Raw genomic sequence first — 23311 nt, forward strand, 5'->3', positions numbered from 1 at the left:
GTTCTTCTTTGGAAACCTGTTATCATATATATGTTGGTTCAAATCCGCTATTTAGTTTGCATAGTCTTTTGAACTCTATCCACGAACAGAATCTCAGTGCAGTTCTAAATTACTTCCTCCCCTTCCTACTGCAATCTGATTGACCTAAGAGTAGGTTCAGATGCAGCCCACAGGATACGATCGCAGTGACATGTTAGGAAACCAGATTATATGAATCTTAATAACTCAAAACTCAAAATCCAGATATCTGTTTCAGAGCAAAAGCTGGTTGAATGTAGCTTATAACCTGTAGAAACAACCCTTCAAAAATCAGGAAGATCCAATGGCTGGATCTGGAGTAAAGGGCATGGACAGAAAATAGCAGCCTAGGTGATTCACAAAATAGAAAGTAATAGAAATCCCTATAACTTTAGATCAGAAAAGCTGATGGTTTTCAAATCCTGGTTGAATATAGCTGATGTAGGGGAGAGTAAACTGTCAAAATTTGAGTCCAGTTGGATGGTTGCATCTGCTGTTACTGCAGGTCTTTACTGAAGTCATGAAACCAGGGAAACAGTGTATCACAGGCTTATTTGATCAGGGAGAAAATAGGGTCAGAACTGAGATTAAAGTATGGAATATCAACAATAAGATAGCCCAGAATTCTGAGATATGAAAGCCAACTTTCAGAACCAAAATACTGCAGAAAACACACTACGCAAGTAACTTCAAAGTTCTGGAATGCAGAAAATAGAAGTTGGAATGAAGGTAGGGAAAAGGCGTTAAGAAGGAAAGAGGGGATATGACCTGGCTTTACCACCAAGGCCTATGGGAAGATTCACCACCACCCAACCTATGCTTCACCACCTAGGGTTGCTGCTGATTCACCACAGTAGCATGCTTCTCAAATAGAGGACACAAGTTGTTTTTTCAATAGCAAAAATCACGGGGAATGGTTCTCCCTACTTGTATTTATAAAATTTGAAGCATGAATAAATATTTAGTATCTCTCCTTGTGTAGGAGAGACTTGGCTAATAAGCAACTTAGAAATTAGTTACTCTGCTAACTACCACATAAAAAGAGAGAATAAAAAATAGTTACTCCTAGAAGCTATGGACTAACCACTTAAATAACTAACATAAATATAGAAAATAACTACTTAATCCCGTAGAAGACTTAAATCCCTAATATTTGGGCTCATAAAGTTGGCACATTGCAATCGAATACCAAAAATGTTAAGCCCTTGGCCCATATGTCCAGTTTGATGGCCCGGTTTGCTGCTGGCCTTCTTTTTCTTTTGAGCTGCATCACCTCCCCTCCCAAAAATAAGATGAAATAAAATAAATGAATAAAAAGTTCTTCCAGGGTACTTAATTGATTCAGATTGCTTAATTGTTTATTTATTTCCACCTGTGATACTCTATTCATGGTGCTTAATTGATTCAGATCTCTGGAGAACTGGGTTTATCGAAAATAAATAAGAAGGATAATAACCTGGTACGAATCTCATTTTCACAGGTTCTGGGAGACTTCAGTTTGCATGGGAATCTTGAATGCTGCCAGGGACTCATGTCTAGGAATTCTCATAGTACTGTAAGTCGTAAATCACATTCTTTTCCTTCTCTGTGGGGGATGATAGCAGACAAGCAGGCAAGTTGTCAATTGTTAGCTATTAAAGAAAGGTTTTCCCAGATATATAGTATGAAGCCTTACGATTGTAAGTAAATATGATAGTGTCTTTAGTTTCTTGATATTTCTTGGTTCTATCATATCATGAATTTTGATTTTTTTTGGATTTCATTCTGCATACCTTTGTAGCATTGGTGGGAGTATTTTTTTGGAGTACAGCATTTCATTAAGAAAGATTGTAATTCCCAAACTGTCTGTTGAAACTAAAATAATTCCAGAAATCATATAAAAAAGCAAGGGGGGGGGGGTTTCTTGCAAGGTAGGCAAGGTGTGAACATGGTATCAAATTTAAAGGCTGATCGAACTGGTGAGTAGCAAATTAGTATGTGAAGTTCAATAACTTACATTCTTTCTTTGATGTGCATCTCACTTGCAATTAAGTTATCTGAGAGACCTGCTCAACTGCCGGAGACTCTTAACAGGTTTTTGCGCAACTACCGGGCGCAGGTGTCCCCAAAAGCCTGTGAAGAGTCTCTGGCAGGTCGTTCTCTACTTGCTGCATTTCCTCTTCAACTTGAGCAAACCTTTCTGTGATATCCATAGTTTATCAACTGCACTAATCAAAAAATTCTTTGATCTTCTTTTAGAGTACGAAGGCTTATCGAGCCTCTATTTATAGAGTGTATAGTAATTCAGTTATGTGGCACGAATTTGATGGCAGGCATAAGCCTTGCTAGTTTTCCGCAGTTGAGTACTATCATGCCAGTGTGATGAACAAACTAACTACCTTGCTTCTGTTGGACTTCATTTTTGCATGGGTGGGCCTTTGGTGTTACCTGACATGATATGATAAAAGGTATGAATTTTAAAGGCGGAATTGGTGAATGGCAAATTAGTAAGTGAAGTTCAATAAATTAGTATGACATTTCACAAAGGAGTTTTTGGGTAGAAAATGTACATATGAAGAAGAGGGCAGTTTTGGAAACTTGTACTGTTGAAGAAGTCAGAAAGGCTATTTTTGTAAATGGCTTTGAGGACGGGCCTTGATGCAATGGTAAAGGTTGCTCCATTGTGATCAAGTGGTCACAGGTTTGAGTTTGGAAACAGCCTCTTTGTGAAAGCAGGGGTAAGGCTGCGTACACTATAACCCTCCCCAGACCCTGTAGTGGCGGGAGCCTTGTGCATTGGATACACCCTATTCTGATATTTTCAAGACAAGGAAGATGGTTTGTTTGAAATAAATCCTATTCCTTTCTGTTCAAAGAAAAGAGATTCTCAGATCATAGCTGCATATATTGCAATGTATTCATAAACTGTCATTTCATTTGGCAAATACAGTGGCAACAGCTAACTAGTTGTTCTTGGCAAAATAGCCAAACCAGTATTATTGAAGAAAAATGAACATCATCTTCTCCAATGTTTCTCCCATGACCAGAAAACATGGATGTTTGGTACAAGGGATCTTTATCCCCTCAATATGTCTGCCCCTCAATTTCCTCAATCCCATCTAATAGCGGGTGGAAATGACCACCTTAACCCTCTGCCAGAACACACTACCCAAGATGGGGTCCACCTCCTTCTATTAGAGGGAATTGAGGAAATTGACGCGCAAGCAAATTGAGGTGATATTTTTCCTTGACGTCTCAGGTTGAAAGTAGTTCTGATGTTTATATTATTTAGTCTTTAATAATATTTCATATTCATCAAAAAAGAAAAAACCTTACTATTATCTTTTGATCATCTTTTAATCATCCACCTAATTTTATGGGAGAAAGTTCTCTATGGAGAAATATATGCCCAAACACAGAGACAAGGGTGGCCTTAATGAGTGTCCCACACAACCACCCCCCCCCCCCAAATGAAATGCGGTAATGGTCACCCTGTTGATGCTGCCATGTGGGCTCCTATTGGCCCCTGCATATGTGCAGGTGCCACGCTCCTCCATAGAAAACTCTTGCCAAATTTTTATCTGGATCAAAGTTGGTTGAATAGGAAAGAAACCTTAGACGGTTCACTGCCGGCCGGCCCGGGATGATCTATGGAGTATGGTTCAAAACATTTAGACCGGATTTGATAGTGCTTTAACTTTGGACACGATCCGGTTGAGATCACTGTTTCGCATCATCAAACTTGAGAAGTCACGATCGGTTTTATCAGAAACCAATTCCAGCCATTTCTTCGCTGTCCAAAATTCAAAACCTTGGTTTTCAGCTTCAGTTCTGCTCATCCCACTGAGAAGACGAGAGGAAATTGGGAAGTCCATGCTTGGAACCTGTTCGATCCCGAACCCTTGTAAGTTATTAATCCTCCCAGAATGTTTAGCTTCTGTAGCAGAAAACTTCTTCATATAAAGTGTTCTGGTAGTTCATCAACATGTCTCCTTCCCATTATTGGAAACTCATCTCTTAGGTTTAATTCAAATGCCACAGAACAACCGTCTCTCACTGTAGATTATCTCATAAACAGATGTGGGTTAACCCAAGAATCTGCTCTTAAAGCCTCCCAAAGGATTAATATCAAATCCACCACAAAAGCAGACTCGGTTCTAGCTCTCCTAAACAGCTATGGATTACCCAAACCCTGTATCTCAAAGCTAATCAGCAACTACCCAGCATTACTCTCCGTGGATCCTAAGAAAATATTGGAACCCAAGATTGAGTTTTTCTCTAATATGGGGATTTCAGGACCCAACCTTGCAAGGATATTGTATAAAGACGCAAGCATACTAGCGACCGCCAATTTGAGAAACCAAATTATTTCCATGGAGTTCCTTAAGAGTTTCCTTCACGATGATAAGAATATTGCTGTAGCCTTGAGTCGGTTGAGGTGGACTACAGGGCTTCAAAGTGCAACGGAACCTAATATTGAGATATTGCGAAATCAGGGAGTGTCAGAATACGTCCTCAAGTACTTACTTGGAAGCAACTTCAATTTAATGAGGTTGTCCTGCAAGCCAAGGAAATGGGGTTTGACCCCTCAAGTTTGATGTTTATCCATGCTATCCGCACATTGTCACATGAAAAAGATTACTTTAAAAGCGAAATGGGAGGTTTTTAGGAGCTTTGGATGGTCAGAGGATGAGATTCTCTGCATGTTCAGGAAACAACCCAATTGTTTGACTCGCTCAGAGAAAATCCTTAGAATGCGATTGGATTTCTTCATGAACGAACATAGTTGGACTGCAGCAGAAGTTGCCCTGAGGCCAGCCGTTTTGCTTTATAGCATGGAGAAGAGAACTGTTCCAAGGTATTCCGTTATTCAATTTCTTCTCTCCCAGGGTTTGATGAAGAAACAAAGTATTAGTACTGCGTTTTCATTGAATGAAGATAAGTTCTTGGAGAACTTTGTTAGGAAGTATCACCAGGAGCTACCTCAGCTGTTGAAGGAGTACAAACGTAACATGGAATGACTTGGGAACTGGGATTGATCATTTGTAGAGTTTCTTCTTACAATTTTGACAGGTATTACATTTTTTGTACTTGAGGAAACTTGGGAATGTATACGTCTAGGTTATTTACTTGCTTTCTTTGTCTACAGGTCACATTCTCTTCAATTGATATTAAGGCTCCATTTTATTTCCATTAAATTTTACATTTGAGACTTTCATGTGGAAAACTTTACATGCAAAAATTTAGATGTTGAAAAGGTTCCGATGATTGTTTATAGGAGGTAAAATATGATATAAAATATTATCGTAAGATTTTCCAATGCTTGTTTGCCATTTATTTAACATGGTATACTTATTCAAAATAATTATGCATCATCTTAATCAAATTTGTATTATCCAGCCCCTACCATATGGTTGTGAGAACCATGTATGGATATAGCCACATGGAACCCATAGATGCATCGGCAATATGTCATCCATCTAAGGCAACAAAGGGTGACTTCAAGATGTTAGAAAATTTTATAAGGGAAGATTTTATGGTCAAATTGCGTGTAAAATTTTCCAAGATCACATTGTTGTGTTAATGTATAGATCAGTCCAAAATGAACAGAAAAACTTGAGAGTCAGTGAATAGATGCTCCATTTCAACTCATTTAGTGGAAGTAAGTTCTCAGTACTCAATTATATAAAACAGAAAATAACAGTTCAAAGACAAGTATACCCTATTAGTATAGACTAAGACTAAACTACCCTTACAGCTTAAATGTAAAAGCAACCACACCCCAAACTACCCCTACCGACATAACAACGGAAAGAACGGAAAGAACTAAAGACTAATCTTGACAGTCCCTCTCAAGCTGGAACATATACATCAAGATCTTTGAAGACAGTAAAGCAGTTGTAGAATATTGACCATAACCTTTGAGGACTTACACATCCTTATTATGGCATTCAAAATTGGTCATTGCGAAAAGCATTCAATAAGTTGTATTAAAAGCAATATATGAAATGGAACTCAATTCAGAGAGAGAGAGAGAGAAGTGAGATGATTTCATCACTACATATACATTATTTAAAAAAAAAGTTGACAATCTCTTTGATTAAAAGAGATTGAAATTTTTATAATGGTTAGCAAGGAATTTGAAGGATTTTTGTTTCCTGACAAAGTGGATGGTCACAGGCTTATTTGATCAGGGAGAAAATAGGGCCAGAACTGAGATTAAAGTAGGGAATATCAACATTAAGATAGTCCAGAATTCTGAGATATGAAAGCCAACTTTCAGAACCAAAATACTGCAGAACACACCCCACGCAAGTAACTTCAAATTACTGGAATGCATAAAATAGAAGTTGGAATGGAGGGAGGGAAAAAGGGGATAAGGAAAGAGGGGATATGACCTGACTTCACCGCCAAGGCCTATGGGAGGCTTCACCTCCTAGGGTTGCTGTTGATTCACCATAGTAGCATGTATCTCACATAGAGGACACAAGTTGGTTTTTTCAATAGCCAAAATCATGGGGAATGGTTCCCCCTACTTGTATTTATAAATTTTGAAGCATGAATACATATTCTGTAGCTCTCCATGTGTCGGAGAAACTTGGCTAATAAGCAACTTTGAAATTAGTAGATCTTCTAGAAAAGAAATCTACTAACTACTACATAGAAAGAGAGAATAAAAAATAGTAACTCCTAGAAGCTATTGACTAACCTCTTAAATATCTAACATGATAATAGAAACTAACAACTTAAATCCCTAATATTTGGGCTTATAGAATTGGCCCATTGCAATCGTATACCCAAAAAAAATTATTAAGCCCTTGGCCCATGTAACCCATTGGACACTCAAAATCAACATAGTAGTCCATTCTTGTTCCAGTTTGATGGTCAGGTTTGCTGCTTGTCGTCATGTTCTTTGGAACTGCATCACCTCCCCTCCCAAAAAAAATAAATAAATGAATAAAAAATTCTTCCAGGGAAGGGGTGATAGGGAAGCAGATATGTTTGGTGGTTATTTATTCCCACTGTGATACTCTATTCACTCATGTTTTTTCTGTTTGCAACCATAATTATTCATGGTGCTTAATTGATTCAGATCTCTGAATAACTGGATTTATCAAAAATGAATAAGAAGGGTAATAACCTAGTATGAATCCCATTTTCCCAGTTTCTGGGTGACTGCAACTTGTGTGGGGATCTTGAATGCTGCCAGGGGCTCATGTCTAGGAATTCTAATAGTACTGTAGTAGTGTAGTTGTAAATCGCGTTCTTCTCCTTCTTTGTGGGGCATGGTAGCAGACAAGCAGGTAAAAGGTCAGTTGTTAGCTGTTAAAGACAGGTTTTCCCAGGTATATAGTATGAAGCCTTAAAATTGTAGGTAAATATGATAGTCTCCTTTGTTTATTGATATATCTTGGTTCTATCATATAATGAATTTTGATTTTTGGATTTCATTCTGCATACCTTTGTAGTATTGGTGGGAGTATTTCTGGGAGCGAAGCATTTCATTAAGGCAGTGTTTGGTATGTATTTTTGGAATGCATTTCAAGTCGATTTCGCATTCTTGACTGATAAAAACAACTGTTTTTATCGCCCAAGAATGCGAAATCGACCTGGAATGAATGCATATCAAACACAGCCTATGTGTGCTATCACTCAAGACCTTTACATTGATGATATAGAAAGATTGGAATTCCCAACCTACCTGTTGAAACTGAATTGATTCCAGAAATCATATAAAAAAGCAAGGGGGTTTCTTGCAAGGTTGGCAAGGTGTGAACATGGTATTCATTGAGTTTTCTGTTGGATTTCATTTTTGGATGGGTGGGCTTTTGGTGTTACTTCACACGATTTGATAAAGGTATGCATATGATCTCACTGAGCTTATGTTCTTGTTAATTGTGCTTCAGTTGGTGCTTTAGACAGCTTAAGAGGGATATGGTTTGGCAACCACTCTCTAACTTCCTTAACATTTGTGTTTAGGAAATTATAAATCCAATTACAATATGATTCATTCTTTCTTTTTAGTGCATCTCACTTGCAATTAAGTTATCTGAGATATTTTATAGATTTTTGGTATCAAATTTAAAGGAATAATTAGTGAAGAGAAAATTAGTAAGTGAAGTTCAATAACTAAGATATTTCATAAAGGTGTTTTTCGCTAGAAAATGTGGATCTGAAGAAGAGGGCAGTTTTGGAAACTCATCCTGTTGGAGAAGTCACAAAACTATTTTTGGTAATGGCTCTGGTAGTTTGGATAAGAGGAAGATGGTTTATTTGATAATGTCAAATTTGAGATATATCCTACCCCCTCTGTTGACAGAAAAGAGGTTCTCAGATTTTAGCTGCATGGTTTGCAATGTATTCATAAGCTGTCACTTCATCTGGCCAAGGCTCCTGAGATATGGCCCTGAGTTGTTCCACAGAGATGGTGATACAAGTGCAGGTTGAATATTTTTAGCAGCAACCATTGCAGAACATTGGTAACATCTAGCTACCAAACTGATTCTCATTAATCAACAAAAGGAAGGTGTTCTTGATGATAGCTAAATCAGTATCATTGAAGAAAAGCGAACAGCATCTTCTCCAATGTTTCTCCAATGACCAGAAAACCATGGGAGATCTAGTTCACCAATCAAATCTCAACAAAATTCTTCTGATCAAGATGATGAACTGCAAAAAATGGCACTCTGTAGCTTCTCCAGTGAACCAAAAAGTAAAAATTGGACAAAGGAAATTTCTGCAACAGCCTGAAACAAACATGAATGTGGTTAGCCTACCACAAACAGTGACAGTTTCCCTGTCCATGTCATGAGGAGATGAGATGCTTCAATTCCTCAACTATTGCCCCTGAAGGGAACAAAGAAATTATGGCACTGTTAGAGGTTGCTGATTTTGATGATTAGCAAGAGAGAGAATTTTAATTTATTTTTTCTTTATTTTAGGGGTTCAATTTGTTGAAGAACGAGATTGAGAGAGAATTTGGTCCAAGGGAATGTGGCCTACCAGCCTAATGCACTAGTTTTTGTATGAATAGTGGTTAATCAAATGGTTAATTATTGTTGTCACAATGTTCTTTTATTTTTCTAAATGTCACAAAGCATTTATTCTGCCACAGAGGTTCTATCCCCTCATTCTATGCAAAAAAGATGGGTTTTTCAGAAAAATAGAAGTAAAATAATAAGGGGTTTGGTTTTCCCAGTCTATGCAGTTTAGGGGTTTTCTTGGATTACAAAAAATACCTAGGCTTTGTTTGGTATGCAATCTAGGTTGATTTTGCATTCTTCAGTGATAAAAACAACTATTTTATCATCCGAGAACGCGGAAGCGACCTAGAATGCATTTCAAATATCCATACCAAATGCTGTCCTAGTTTTGCCATGTCATGAATTAGTTGGGGCTGAATTTTATAGACGAGGGAGCTAAAGGTCCTCTGTTCACATGTCAAATTTCAGCCGGAGATAGAAAAATGGAAAAACCCAAGACTATCAAGACAATGTTTAGGCTAGAAGTTGCAGTCTACACATAGGAGGCCACATGATTTGATTTACTCTAAAATTTGATACATGGTAAATCTAGATCATTTCCTTGCCATCCAACAAATGGAAAAATGTCATACGATCTTTCCATGTAGCACAACAAATCGTTTAAACACTTTGTATTACTCTCCGAGGGAACCTTTTGATACCTTGAGAGGAAAAAAACAAGTGTTAGTGTTCATGCAAAGGAGGTTTAGGAAGTATGATTTCAAATATTAGAACTAGATCGAGGCTGATATCAATACTTGGACGATTCTGTATCGGTGGAATAGTTCTTAGTAAAGACAAAAGTTGAATTTTTAATTAAATTTAAGGACAAAATTGCCTGATATGACTGATACGTATCGATATCAATATTGTTATTGGTCCAGACTGATATGAAAATTGATACCAATATTTGGAACCATAATAGGAAACCTTTTTTTTCTTTTTATTTTTTGAAAAAAATAGTTTTCATTTCAACCTTTAGGGAGTCTGATTCCTACATGCCTATGATTAGAAACTTTTCCCACAAGCCCACTTTGAATGCTAAGAATTGCCGAATGGCATATCAAATGAGGCAAAATTTTGTGGATATCCCTTGCTCACATGCCAAGTTGCAGCATTATTAGAGTTTGCCACATGGCAAACAAAGCTTTGAAAATTTCAAGGCTATGAGAAAGTAGATAGTAGTGGAGGTGGTCATGGACATACATGGATATGCATATCAATATATTGGAGGGTATTTGAGTGAATTAGGCTCTAAAATTTGATACGTTGATAATCCATAAAATGAATTTTCTACCCAACGATCAGAATAGTCACATCATTTGTCCACATTATAACATGGGAAAAAGAACACTATTTGGTCCCTTGGCTCCTGCACTCCGCTCAAAGCCTCAGACACAAGAGCATGTGAAAATACAATCCTGTCCCCATAAAATAAATCGTATATTGATGTCCATGTGGGCGCTCTCATTAACCCTGCGCAAGCCTAGACAGTGATCTCTTGCCCTTACAATGTTTAGAGTAGACAATACATGTGGGAAAGGTTCAAACCGGCGAGTGTAGGAATTATCTTCAGTAATTGGGTGGTTGGGTCTAAAATTTGAACCAAAGGATCCAACTTGAGGTCTCCCCGCTTCCCAAAGAGGATCTCTCTTGAGATTTGAACCCGTGACCACTTGGTCATAATGGAGCAACCTTACTCTTGCACTAAGGTCCACCATCAACTTGAGGTCTTTATATCACCGAATTGGACCAAAACGGTCCAATAAACCCAAAAAGTACATGGACCAAGTTACTGAAACTCCGTCAATGACACAACCAATTACGTTTTTGCACCAATCTCTCGGAGAATCGAGTGAGAGCTTGAAGAAGGAAGCTCAGTTGATCAGATTATCCTTTGAAGTAGGAACGGAAAGAAGGATTCAGGCGCTCGGCTTCGAGTAGGAGTGACATGAAGACATCGTTCCTCTCTTTGAAGGGGAAAATCTAGAGCTGATTCTTCAGATTTATCTTCAATACAAAGAACCAGGTAAGCTCCACTGCTGACTGCGCCATCTCTCCCTCTCTGTCTCTCCTCGTTTTATTTATTTTTAATTTTTATAATGTATGTATTTTTTGAATTCCATGAATGTGTTTTTGTGAAATTTTAATTATTGGGTTGGTCTAATAGAGCAGCCAAATGTGATGGACAGTGTTGTGTTTGATGAAAGGCTAAAAAGAGCAGAAAAAGAGTATTTTTCTTATTTATTTGTTTATGGAATCACAGACATAGTGATGATTAATGTTGGAGAAAGTTCACTGGGTATTGAAAGTGGTTATGCAGGGAGGGAAGGGGCGTCAGCTTCTTTATCTAGGAATTCTCTCCCTGCAAGACCTATTGCAAATTTGCAATTCCCTCCTAATATGGCCGAAAAAATTCAATACACTAAATTGAAAGTCCGAAACATTTCATTTATTGGACCAAACCAGAAACTGCCACTGAAATGAAATTTACAAGTAAGGTCATCATATAACCTTAAACTCTTCAGAACTGTTCAATCTTCACTTTCAGCTCAATGAATTCGTTCAAGTCAGTGTAGCCCTCTCTGTTCTTCTCTTTTCTTAGTTTATGTCTTAATAAAGCAAGAGACGGAGGGAAGAGGAACTTTTATTTTCTGTTCTGAATGCAACTACGACTTCTTTTTTCTTTTGGTTATATACACCATATTTTGAGGATTAATCTGGACTTTGTTTTCTGAGCTTTAGTCATGGGAAAAAATGGTAGGTTTTCCCTTAGGGTAAGACTTTCTTTATATTACATATTGTTTTTGCATTTAGTCATCAAAATTTCATTTTTACTTGATTTACTTATAAATATGGAAGTTTTTGGCTTGAATTATAGACTTTGTTCTGATTTTTAATTAAGGTAATGTTACCTTTAGGTTTGAGAAAAATCACAGCTTTTAGCTTGTTTTGTTGAGTTAGAAATTGACTTGTTATCTGAACAATAAATCTCACTTTGGTCTTGTGTACTTAGGTTCTCAGTTTGATTGACACTGGAGTTTGGTGGAGAGAAAGATCTCTAAAATTAACAGTTATTCTGTTGATTTAATGGTTTTATTGTGGAATTTAGTTTTCGGATTGTAATCTTGGAATGAGTCCTGCTTTGCTACCCAAACATGTAGCTGCCGTAGTGAAATATCAGAAGGATCCTATCCGGGCCCTAGATATGTTTAATTCAGCTGCTAAGGAAGATGGGTTCAAGCATACCTTGTTCACCTACAAATGCATGGTTGAAAAGCTTGGTTTTCATGGAGAGTTCAAAGCAATGGAGGGTGTTCTAGCAGATATGAGGTTGAATATTTATAGTAGCCTAGTTGAAGGAGTATACATTGGAGCCATGAGAAATTATGGAAGGCGTGGTAAGATCCAAGAGGCTGTTGACACATTTGAGAGGATGGATTTCTTTAATTGTGAACCATCTGTTAAATCATATAATGTGATAATGAACATCTTGGTTGAAAACAGCTATTTTGATCAAGCTCACAAAGTTTATTTGAGAATGTTGGACAAAAAGATTTTTCCTGATGTGTACACCTTCACAATTAGGATGAAATCCTTTTGTAGAACAAGCAGGCCTCAAGCTGCTCTGAAGCTTCTTAAAAATATGCCTTCCCAAGGGTGTGAGCCTAATGCAGTTGCATATTGTACTGTAATTGGTGGGTTTTATGAAGAGGATTATCGAATTGAGGCCTGTGAATTGTTTAATGAAATGTTTGAGAATGATCTTTGCCCTGACATATCAACATTTAATAAGCTTATACACACACTTTGCAAGAAGGGGAATACCCAAGAGAGTAGGAAACTTCTCAACAAGATCCTAAAAAGGGGGGTCTCCCCAAATTTGTTTACGTTCAACATATTCATTCGGGGCCTTTGTAGGGAGGACAAGCTAAATGAAGCTACCCGTTTGCTTGATCATATGGGTAGAGTAGGGCTTTCCCCTGATGTCATTACATATAATACACTAATCTGTGGATTGTGCAAGAGCTCTAAGGTTGTGGAGGCTGAGAGCTATCTGCATAAGATGGTAAATGAAGGGTATGGCCCTGATGATTTCACTTATAACACCATCATCAATGGACATTGCAAATTGGGTGTGGTAGAAAATGCATTTAAGATTCTGAAAGATGCTATTTTCAAGGGGTTTGTTCCTGACCAGGTCACTTATTGCTCCCTGATTAATGGGTTGTGCCAGGAAGGTGACATAGATAGGGCTATGGAGGTGTTTAATGAGGCATTGGCAAAAGGGTTGAAAGCTAACATTACAATCTACAATTCACTAGTCAAAGGATTGTCTCAGCAGGGGCTTATCTTGCAGGCATTGCAGTTAATGAATAACATGTTAGAAGATGGTTGCAGCCCAAATATTTGGACTTACAATATTGTTATAAATGGGTTATGCAAGATGGGTTATGTATCTGATGCTCATAATCTCATGAATGATGCAATAGCGAAAGGGTTCCTTCCTGATGTATTTACCTTTAATACACTGATTGATGGCTACTGTAAGCAATTCAGGCTGCATAATGCTGTGGAGATTGTTGATAGGATGTGGACCCATGGAGTTACTCCTGATGTAGTCACTTATAACTCTGTGTTGAATGGTCTCTGTAAGGCTGGAAAGGCTGAAGATGTCATGGAAACATTCAAAGAAATGGTTGGGAAGGGTTGTGCTCCTAATGTCATCACATATAACATACTTATAGAGAGCCTGTGCAAAGTGAAAAAGGTAAAAGAAGCTTTAGAGTTATTTGCGAAGATGGAAAATGAGGAACTATCTCTAGATGCTGTAAGTTTTGGCACATTGATTCATGGATTTTGTGAGAATAGTGATCTTGAGGGAGCATACCAGCTCTTTAGAAGAATGGAACAGCAAGTTCACTTTCACCCTGTGACTGCAACATATAATGTCATGATAAATAAATTTTGTGAGAAACTTAACATAAGCATGGCTGAAAAGCTTTTTCATGAAATGGGTGACAGAGGCTGCTCACCAGATGCTTTCACGTTCCGTGTCCTGATTGATGGCTTCTGCAAAACGGGGAATGTTGATTCAGGGTATATGTTTCTGTTGGACATGATTGATAGAGGATTTATTCCTTCGTTGACAACATTTGGACGGGTAATGAACTGCCTTTGTGTGAACCATAGAGTTGATGAGGCAGTTGGTATCATTCGCCTTATGGTGGGCAAGGGTATTGTCCCTGATATTGTGGACACAATCTTTGAGTCTAATAAAAAGGTGGTGGCAGCACCTAAAATCCTTGTGGAAGACTTGTTAAAGAAAGGTCATATAACTTATTATGCATATGAACTTCTGTATGATGGCATTAGAGATAAGAAACTACTAAAGAAAAGACAAAGAAAGCGACCTCAAAATTCTCATATCTAGAGTTTTTATTTAATCATTTGCTTTCAATGATATAATGGTTCACCTTGATCTTCGAAGATTCTAGGGCTGTAGGAGTACCATATACACAGTTGACAGATACTGGATCTGGAGGTATTCTTGAAAGAAGTTTTGCAGAACCAGTGGTACTTTTGAGTGCTCTATGATTTTGTATATGTAAAGATCTTATTCTTTGTATTAGGCTGATGACACTTTCTGGTTGTTTTTTTCATGTTTCAGTTCGAACTGAGTGAATGGAAGAGTTTAACTCACCAAATTACTGGCTGGTGCTTGAGTGAAATTCTTTAAAATGGTATTATTCATCTTTTAGATGCAGTCTGATTTTATGTTTTAATACATGATTTGCAGATCTTTTAAGGTACATGAGATTTTCATGTGGGGTGTTTCTATTTTTGACTGTAAATTTGTTCCACACTCTTCCTTGCTCTTGTTGTATGTATTGGGGTTGCTTATACTAGAAACCTGGAGTGAACATGAAGAGATTGCAAACATAAAGGTCAGGAAGTATCATGATAAGATCAAATAAGGGTGTAGTAGTGAGTGAGTTTTCACAATACACCTAGCGAAGGTAGAAAAGATGTCATATTTGTTAACTTTTACTGGATGCCCACTTAATTGATGGTTAGCTAACTATTTCTAGAGCAAAGCTTAAATTTGTGCCAGCAACTTCCTGAGAATCATAAATACTCGTTTAGGTTTTGGTGAATTCCAAGACTAAAAATTGGTTGGATTCCTAATCTGGTTCGTTTATCCTTCTTCTTCTATCATTCTATCAAATCAGGTCAGAATTTCTAGTTTCTAAATTGTGGCTGTGCTGTTTTACACCTTCTTCTAATTTTTAATTTGAGACTGATTTGAGTTCTAGTTATTGAACTGATATGCTCATCCATACAACCATTGAGCTACATTCTAGTACTTGAGTTTCAGTTTCTGTTTTATAACTTTGAATTCTAATAGAAATTCTGGGTTCCTAATACTAGTCTGACTCTGAAAATTTCAACTTTCTGGTTTGATATGCTGGACCTGATTTCAGTTTTCTGTTCAATCATCAAGATATACTGTTAATTGATTGCTGTTCTGAACCCTGAAGGCCTGCATCGATTCTGAATTTTTTGGGTTGTTTCTGCTTTCCTAGATAGAGTAGGAATGCCCCATAACTTGAGACCCAGCCATCAGATCTAGATCATGTTTTGCAGACCTATTCTACCTCTTGAATAGACCCTTCGAACAAAGTTTCAGATTCATCCAATCTGTCTTGAATAAGTTTTTGAAATTTCTCTAAATCTGGTTGTTCCTTTTCCCTTCGGCTCTGGAAATTTTCATATTTTGAACAATTCTATTCAGTTAGGAGTTAGATTACCCCACTAGAGAGCCAAAGGCTTGAAATTTAAGAGGTGAACTGTAGTAGTCAGAAAAACCTTCTTTTTTCTGTAAAATTGGATGTCACCCCAATAGAAGGGGCATAAGTAATAGTATTATTGTAGTAATGTATATTGCTGCCTAAAAAGAGATTCTATTGGAGAGGATGTGATTTATAACATATTCTTGATGTTCACCTATGTAAAAACATATGGAAACGAATAATAGAAAGAAATCTAATAGTGTGATCCCAAGTGTCTGTGCTATTAGAATTCAATGCCCGTCTAACATGGATACATCATCCATTTAAAGGACTCCATGTAATAGGCTGCTGAGAGTGTTGTGGATCCTATCATAGATATGGGTCAGTTTCAATGAAAATTCAGAATTTATTGTCTGATTTGTTGAAATTGATTTCATTTTTATTTTTGTGTATTTAAGTACTGCTAGTTGGAGACCCAGCTTCCTTATTGTAGATTTCACTTCAGCAGTATTTAACTAGTGACTTCAGTACTTAAATTTAGTTCTGTTTAGGAGTTCCCGGTGCTTCTTTTTAAGTTTTCACTCTATGATACCTTCCCAGTTCTTACTATGCCTCAGCTTCATTGCATCTTTCATACGAGTAATTTAGGGATTGATTAATTGCCTCCACAAGCAATGTTCCTTTTGCAACATGTCGCAACTCACACTGACCTCATAGTCAGGAATCCATTCAATACGAATCAGTTGGATTGATTATATTGATCGATAGCTTTTCTTTGAAGCTACAATGCCAATAGAAGGTTTACCTCGCTTGTGACAAGGCCCCTCCCTTGAGGGTTCATACTTTATGCTTCTGCTACTTCCAACACCCCCCCCCCCCCTTTCTTTTCTTTTTTGGGCGCAGGGGGGGGTTTGGTTTGGTGTTGCACTTTCTCATGCATCCATAAGCAGGCAAATAATTGATTTTAAAGGTAGTTTAGATCGTAGAAAATGGTAACTCTCAGCTATGAAAGTACACTTCTATGTTTGACTTTCCACCTTAATTAAATCTGTCTGTTTGCTTAGATCTTAATGAATTTCTCTGCCTTCAACTGATGCTAAACGCGAACTCTCTTGTATGGACAGGAAATCCTATAAGGGCATGTCTTGTGGCAAAACTAGTACCAATGTCATCCGTGTGGTTTTTGGGCCAGCATCTAGCCAAGATGGAACTTAACAATTTGGCTCAAAAGTAGAAGTTCCAAGATATTGATGAGCACTTGGATTCATAGTCTGCAACATAAAAGATGGCATTGCATGCTTACCAAATATCATCCAGATTGAAGTATAAAACCATCTGCTATTACCTAATAGCTATGGTTTACCTGGGGAAATGGTGTCAACTGAAAAAAGATGATTTTGCACTTGGATAGGGGTTAAGGTTTGTTTGTTCATACATAAATGGATCTAAATGGTTAAGTGAGAGATGTTGGAGCTTGACCAGAAGTCAGATGCATGAAGTAATTAACAGGTAATGATTTTGGAAGTGCCTTGTTTTCCTGTGGGTGACCTCATTGGCAAACCCTGCTTTAGCAACATTTTGGAGTGGAAATTTAGATGTGACGCTTGATGTCGTTCTCTAGAAAGGATTTGGAGGTTGGATCCATACCCTACTATCACCTTTTGCTGGTTAACAATCTCAGCGAAACTCTTGTTAAGTAAGTCGGTTTATATGTATGTTAATTTGTATACTAAAGATATTTAGGGGTTTGACTAATTAATATACTCCGTGTCGACCCCAACTAGTTGGGATAAGGCTATGTTGTTGTTATTGACTAATTAATATACTCTTTAGTTTGTTAAAGAATATTATGAAGGTACGCTCAGTTTTTTTTTTTCTTTTTTAATTCCACCTTGGTACAAAATTGACGACATTGTTGTATTATTTAAACGGTTTGCGTAGATAACCTTATCTTGATCGCCCACCAGTTCGATGCACTTGAATCGTTCGTTGAACTAGTCGGTTGATCCTTTGGGCAGATAAATCACCTCTTGGGTTCGTTTCATATTAATGTGGTCTATATCAATCATATGTCTTCCTAACTAGTAGATTTCTTTCACTACTTCTATCTCAAATTAGTGAATAATTAATGTGGCAATTCTAACTATTGGATAGATAGGGATCTTAATGATTGGGCAACTTTTCAATTCCAATTTCCTTGCAGCTAGTGCAGTACGTAAGTCAACAATAACAATACCTTTATTTGGTCATGGTCGCCTTATAATAGTCTTTTAGAAATAGTAAAAGTTTTTCTTCACTAGCGGAGGGAGCAAAGAAACCTCTTCTCCACTGGTGATGTGATCATGTGATAGTACTCTTGGGTCATGATTCTGAGGCCAATGTTGTTGGTCATTCATATCAAATCACTTAGCCAAATTGCTTTAATCTATTTATGTGTTGCGGTTAGAGTAAAATTTTGTGAATAGATAGATCCTAAGGGGATTCAGATAGGGTTGTAAATGAATAGCCAAAATCCGTTTCCGTATCCGTTTAGCACTATCCGAATCCGTCTAAACGGATGCCGATACGAATAGGCTATAGCTATCCAAAAAACTATATTTACATATAAACGTATAAAATATCCGATCCGTATCCGTGTCCGTATCCATTTAGCACTATCCGAATCCGTCCGAAAGCTAATCGGATGCGGATGAGGATATAGCACTATCCGAGCCGAATCCGATCCGTTTACATCTGAATCGTCTATTGCTGAGCTACCCGGTAGGACCCTACTACCAAGACACAGTAAGGATATAAATGACCGCCTTATCCCCACTCAGGCAAGGCGCTCGGGTAGGGATAAGACGATCATTCCCCGCCTTGCTGTGTCTTGGCAGTAGGGTACTACCGGGCACCTCGGGAGTAGAGGATCCAAATTGATCCTAAGGTCCCTCATTCACATGTCAAATTTTAATCCAACTGGAGATAACCATGTGGCAAAATAGATAATTGAAAAATAAGAATTTAATATGAGTGAATGGATTGCTGAGGGAGATGCATGGACATACATGGGAGGATATGAAATTGCATGTGGTTAAATGTTAAATGATTGAATTTGAGTTAAAAATTTGATATAAGAGAAAGAATGCCACCCGATCGGGCATGTATAATAACTGCTGCATCCCCTGGGAAGATGGAAATGATCAGGGGTGCGGCGATCATTTCACACACCCCTACGTCTAGGTGCAAGGGCAGGATGCGCTGCACGATCGAGTGGCGTTCTCTTTCCCATTTGATATATATTCTATGGGGTGTTGTTCTCTATGCCACAACGCAGGCTACGCCCAAGCACATAGGGGTGGGCACAATGACTACCTTGCCCCCTACACAGGCTGCCCATGTGCCGGGGCGCAAGCTACACTACGACACAGAGAACATTCTCCCATAGTCTATTTAGACCATCTCCTTGGTATCCAATAGTCATGTAGAAATTAGGTGTCCCAACCAAGGGCCCCCTTGCCTGCTTTGCACACTAGGGAAACTTTTGCCAAAAATAGATTCCACACCAAAAATAAAAAAAATAAACAAACCATATGAAAGGAGGATCAACACCAAAAGATTGCAAATTAAATACAAACTCTCTAAAATAAAATTTACTTGCTACATTAGTTCCTTAAAACATAAAAAAGGAAGAGAAAATAAAATATAAAAAAAAAAAACCCCAAGATCTCATTAACTCTTTCCATGTCCTTTTTTTGTTTTTTTAATTGAACTGATGCCCCAACTCCCTAGCCCCAACACAAGCACACACAGATCCCCAATCCCCATAGCCCCAAACACTAAACCCAAAACCCAAAACCCACAACCCCAAAGGACCAAATCTCAAACCCTGCACGTCCCACAACATATATATATATATATAGGTTAAGTGCAGATGGTAATAGGAAATGGGTATGAAACCGAGGTGGTTGTTGAAGCAGAAGACAAGCCTTCTCCCATCAAACCATTCTCCCCTCCTTTCTTCTTCTCCTCACTAACCATGTAACCTCTCTCTGAACCACCAGAATTCTCAAAAATCACATCCAAGCTCACACTACTCTCTTTGCTCCCATCAAAGAAGAAATCTATGCTCTCTTCGAAACCCGAATAATTGAACAACTCGGGCAATTCGCTGGGTTTTTCATCGAGGCCAATCCCGGGAACCGGAAGCGGGTTTGGGTTGAACCCGGGTTCGATACAGAGGTGGTTCCATGGGTGTTCTTCTTTGGGTGGGTCTATCACATTAAATGATTGATTCTGATTCTGATTCTGACGATGAGCGGGATTGCCGGAATCAGGTGTTCCTAGCTTGGGAATCTGAGGTGGGGGAGTGGCCTCTTCTTGTGATTCAGGGAGGTGGGTGGTGGTGATGATTTGTTGGTGTTGTTGTTGCCTTTGTAGTTGCTGAAGATGCACAAATTGCTGTTGTAATAGTTGCCTTTGTAAATGTGGTTTTAAATGTTTAAGGTAGCGGCTAACATCAAAATTGGTCACAGCATTCAAGCCTCTGTACTCCAAGGCAGCAAGGTCATATGCTTCAGCCGCTTCTTCTTGGGTACCTATTAACAAAAAAGCCCATCTCTAAGGACACTACCAAATGTAATAAGGTTGTTTAACATTAAATTCGGATACGGATCCGGGTTTGGGCTTCAATGTTACCCCTTAGTCAAGGGTGGAACCCGAACCTAATATGAAAACCCGGTCCATAATATGGGTCATAGTTTTTACTGGTAAACAAGACTAAGACTAAACCAGATTTGACCAGGATCAAGAATTCAACCCAGGCCAGCCCACTAGAAGATTGGACTCATATTTGAACTACATTGTCACAAATCTGATTCGACCTAGGGGTGTCAACCGGTGGGGCCGGGTCAGTTATGATTGGCCCTAATAAGTCCTCACCAATTTAAGGCCCCACACCATTACCAACCACTTGGGTAAGCGGTCAATGGACTAATTGGCTTATCGGGCTATGAACGGACCGGACCTTAAACGGGTTATAATCGGGGTAAATACAGCTTTGACACCCAAATTCGGCCTTTGCCAAATTCCTCAATTTCCAATCTATCCCAACTAGCCCGAGTTCTGTTGAGATCCGGGGCATTAGTGTTGGTATGATCGCACCCAACCCAACTAGCCCGAGTTGTCTTTTATATAAATGAGAAACATAAAAGTTGTGTTTGGTATGCATTCTAGTAATAGATTCTAGGTCTAAAACGCTAAAGAAAAATCAGATTTTAAAATACGTTATTGGCCGTGAATCTATTCCAAGGATGCATACCAAACACAGCCTTAAAAAGACAAAACAATATTATTTAACAACCAAACCATACCAAACTATACTCCCAAAGTTGACTCCGGTCAAACAACCCTCTAAAGCCCAATCAAACGACTGTAAAATGAAGGCGACATGCGTGGGATCAGCTATAAAATTTGTTACATGCAATGTGGTCCCCACATGACCATCACCACCCAATCTAACCATGGATTGAGAGCAAGCAAATCCTTTAATACCCTTTTTCTCACGTGTACACACCAGTTTAGTTACACGTGTCTTACATTGGATTGAGAATCTCACGTACTACCCTTTTTGCATGGCCCTACACGTGTACTTCTGCACGTGTTCCCCATATGGTTCATGCATGCGATCCTCAATCCTATGCAATCCACCCCCACTAATCGACAAATAAATCACCTCTCGCCGTCGCCGTCACCGCTGCCGCCGGCGAGAGAGAGTTAAAACAGAGAGAGAGAGAGGCTTTACTGTAAGTGCCCAAGTAGAGATACTTGTTCCCAAAAACACGACCGATCCTTGCTTCCCACCTTCCATTATGATGGTGCCTAATCAAGAACAAGAATCCGGTAAATCGCGTTACATTCCGGTCGCCGAAAAACCCAAATTCCGGCCAAAAAAATTAATAAAATGAGCTTACCTGGCAACCCCACGATATTTAGAAACACCTCTGGCAAAGCCACTGCTTTTTCTCCTCAGCATTGCCAAGTACTCTTCCTTAGACACACTCTGCATTGCTTCATATTCCTTATCATAGGTAGGAAACTGCATTATTTTTATAAAAAAAATATTAGAAATTTATTGTATTAAAATGGGTAGTCAAATTGAAATTTATTATAAATATACCGGAAAATTGAGAATGGTATCAGCACCCCAATACTTAAGAGCAGCAAGATCGTAAGTATGAGCTGCGGCTTCTTCATCATCATAAGCTCCTGCAAAAAATTTCATTTTTATAATTTTTTGTTCCAAACTTCCAATCAAAACCCACATGCAGAGATGCTAACATGCGCTAAGAAAGATGAGAAGAGAAGAGAAGAGAGATTATATAAATAAAAAAATAATAATTAAAATTAATTAAAAAGGGAGAGATAGAGAAGTCATGCAGAGGAGGTCAGGGGAAGTTGCAGTTTGCTCACCCAAATAAACTAAAAGCGGCGACAAAAGCGGCATAGCCAACCAACGTTAGGATTTGCAGAGAACACCCCCCACAGAGAGAGATATTAAAAATAAATAAATAAATCAGAATCCATTAGAGATGAGTGAAATTAAAATTAAAAAGCTGATTAAAGATAACAAATCTGATTTTTTTTTTTTTTTTTCCCCTCTGTAAAAAAGATTCTATAGTTGTATCACCTTGTCGGCCTTTCTTGTTTTGAATGGGATTCCATGAACCCTTATCCCAGAGATGAGCTTCATACCTTCCTGTCCATCTATGCCTGATTATGAGCAACATTAACATGCAAGAACATTTAAAAGATACCCAGATGGAGAAAACTCAGAAAAGCTAGAAAATGAATGAAAATCACCTAAGAAGAAGAAAAAAAAAATGCAATCTTTGATGTTTAATTAATTACCTGGTGACTCCTCTGTAAATGGAGCTTCTTTTGCCAGAGTTACTGAATCTTGGTTTCTGTTGGTTAATCCTTCTGGGGCGTTTGATCTTTGATTGTTGCTGATCAATAGGAGGAGAAGTTGCAGGGGAAGGAGGAGGTGGGGAAGATGATGGATTATGAAACTCAAGAGATGAACCAGAGGAAGAACAAGAAGAAGGAGACCTCTTCATTTGGAGAGTTTTTTTGGGGGGACTAAAATGAGCTTCTTGCTTGTGGGGTCTTATAAAATCATATCTTTCCTTTCTTCTCTCTCCCATCTCTTCTGGATTTTTTTTTATTTTTTTTTAATTTGGCAACCTAAGTTGGTTTACCAAAGCACACTCTCACAGAGAGAGAGAAAGAGAGATGGAGAGAATGAAGTGAGAGAGAAGGGGTTATAATGGCTTGAGGGGAGAGGTTTGTGGGTTTTAAATTAACCAAGGGTTAAGGTTTTAACCATGGGTTTAAGAGAAAGTGAGAGAGAGAAAGGGGTTACAATGGCTAAACAGCTAAAGGGCTTGTAGGTTTTAAATTAACCAAGGGTCAAGGTTTTTTTAACCATGGGTTTATTTAATCTTTCAACACTTGGCT

At 38.2% G+C, this 23311-nt stretch overlaps 3 protein-coding genes across 5 annotated transcripts in view; 2 read left to right on the forward strand and 1 right to left on the reverse strand.

Annotated features, from left to right (window-relative positions):
- LOC122670945 overlaps window positions 1–5191 on the forward strand; it is a 24153-nt gene extending 18962 nt beyond the window's left edge. Inside the window, exon 2 of the mRNA XM_043867993.1 lies at window positions 4659–5191. Coding sequence (XP_043723928.1) covers window positions 4659–5018 — 360 coding nt within the window. The 3' untranslated portion in view covers window positions 5019–5191. The remainder of the gene's footprint in view (window positions 1–4658) is intronic.
- On the forward strand, window positions 3792–15111 carry LOC122670942 (putative pentatricopeptide repeat-containing protein At1g74580). Of its 3 annotated transcripts, XR_006334290.1 has the most exons (3): window positions 10843–11049; window positions 12037–14597; window positions 14692–15111. XR_006334290.1 is itself a non-coding variant. In XM_043867991.1 (2 exons), exon 2 carries the CDS (start codon window positions 12154–12156, stop codon window positions 14452–14454), a length of 2301 nt encoding a protein of 766 aa, XP_043723926.1. In that variant the 5' UTR covers window positions 3792–3901; window positions 12037–12153; the 3' UTR covers window positions 14455–15111. The 3 variants fall into 3 exon arrangements, 2 of the variants coding, with proteins under 2 accessions (XP_043723926.1, XP_043723925.1); XM_043867991.1 differs by lacking the exon at window positions 10843–11049 and adding an exon at window positions 3792–3901 and having other exon boundaries at window positions 12037–15111; XM_043867990.1 differs by having other exon boundaries at window positions 12037–15111.
- Window positions 15112–19711: 4600 nt separating this feature from the next.
- LOC122670617 (ethylene-responsive transcription factor WRI1) lies at window positions 19712–23015 on the reverse strand. The gene is made up of 7 exons (XM_043867558.1): window positions 22703–23015; window positions 22482–22564; window positions 22265–22273; window positions 21972–22060; window positions 21766–21890; window positions 21597–21673; window positions 19712–20391 (listed from the first exon to the last, which is right to left on the reverse strand). Exons 1-7 carry the CDS (start codon window positions 22996–22998, stop codon window positions 19718–19720), a joined length of 1353 nt encoding a protein of 450 aa, XP_043723493.1. The 5' UTR covers window positions 22999–23015; the 3' UTR covers window positions 19712–19717.
- Window positions 23016–23311: the final 296 nt, after the last annotated feature.

Source organism: Telopea speciosissima, chromosome 8 (assembly GCF_018873765.1).
Source record: "Telopea speciosissima isolate NSW1024214 ecotype Mountain lineage chromosome 8, Tspe_v1, whole genome shotgun sequence".
Taxonomy (NCBI): Eukaryota; Viridiplantae; Streptophyta; class Magnoliopsida; order Proteales; family Proteaceae; genus Telopea; species Telopea speciosissima.

What these genes read in the sequence shown, in the direction of transcription:
- LOC122670942 (XM_043867991.1), top strand. Translation starts at nt 12,154, where the DNA reads ATGAGTCCTGCTTTGCTACCCAAACATGTAGCTGCCGTAGTGAAATAT.
- LOC122670617 (XM_043867558.1), bottom strand. Translation starts at nt 22,998, where the DNA reads ATGGGAGAGAGAAGAAAGGAAAGATATGATTTTATAAGACCCCACAAG. An exon ending in ATTTACAGAGGAGTCACCAG is followed by an intron (nt 22,565 to 22,702) that starts GTAATTAATTAA and finishes GCTCATAATCAG; the next exon opens with GCATAGATGGACAGGAAGGT. An exon ending in AAATATCGTGGGGTTGCCAG is followed by an intron (nt 21,674 to 21,765) that starts GTAAGCTCATTT and finishes GTTCTTGATTAG; the next exon opens with GCACCATCATAATGGAAGGT.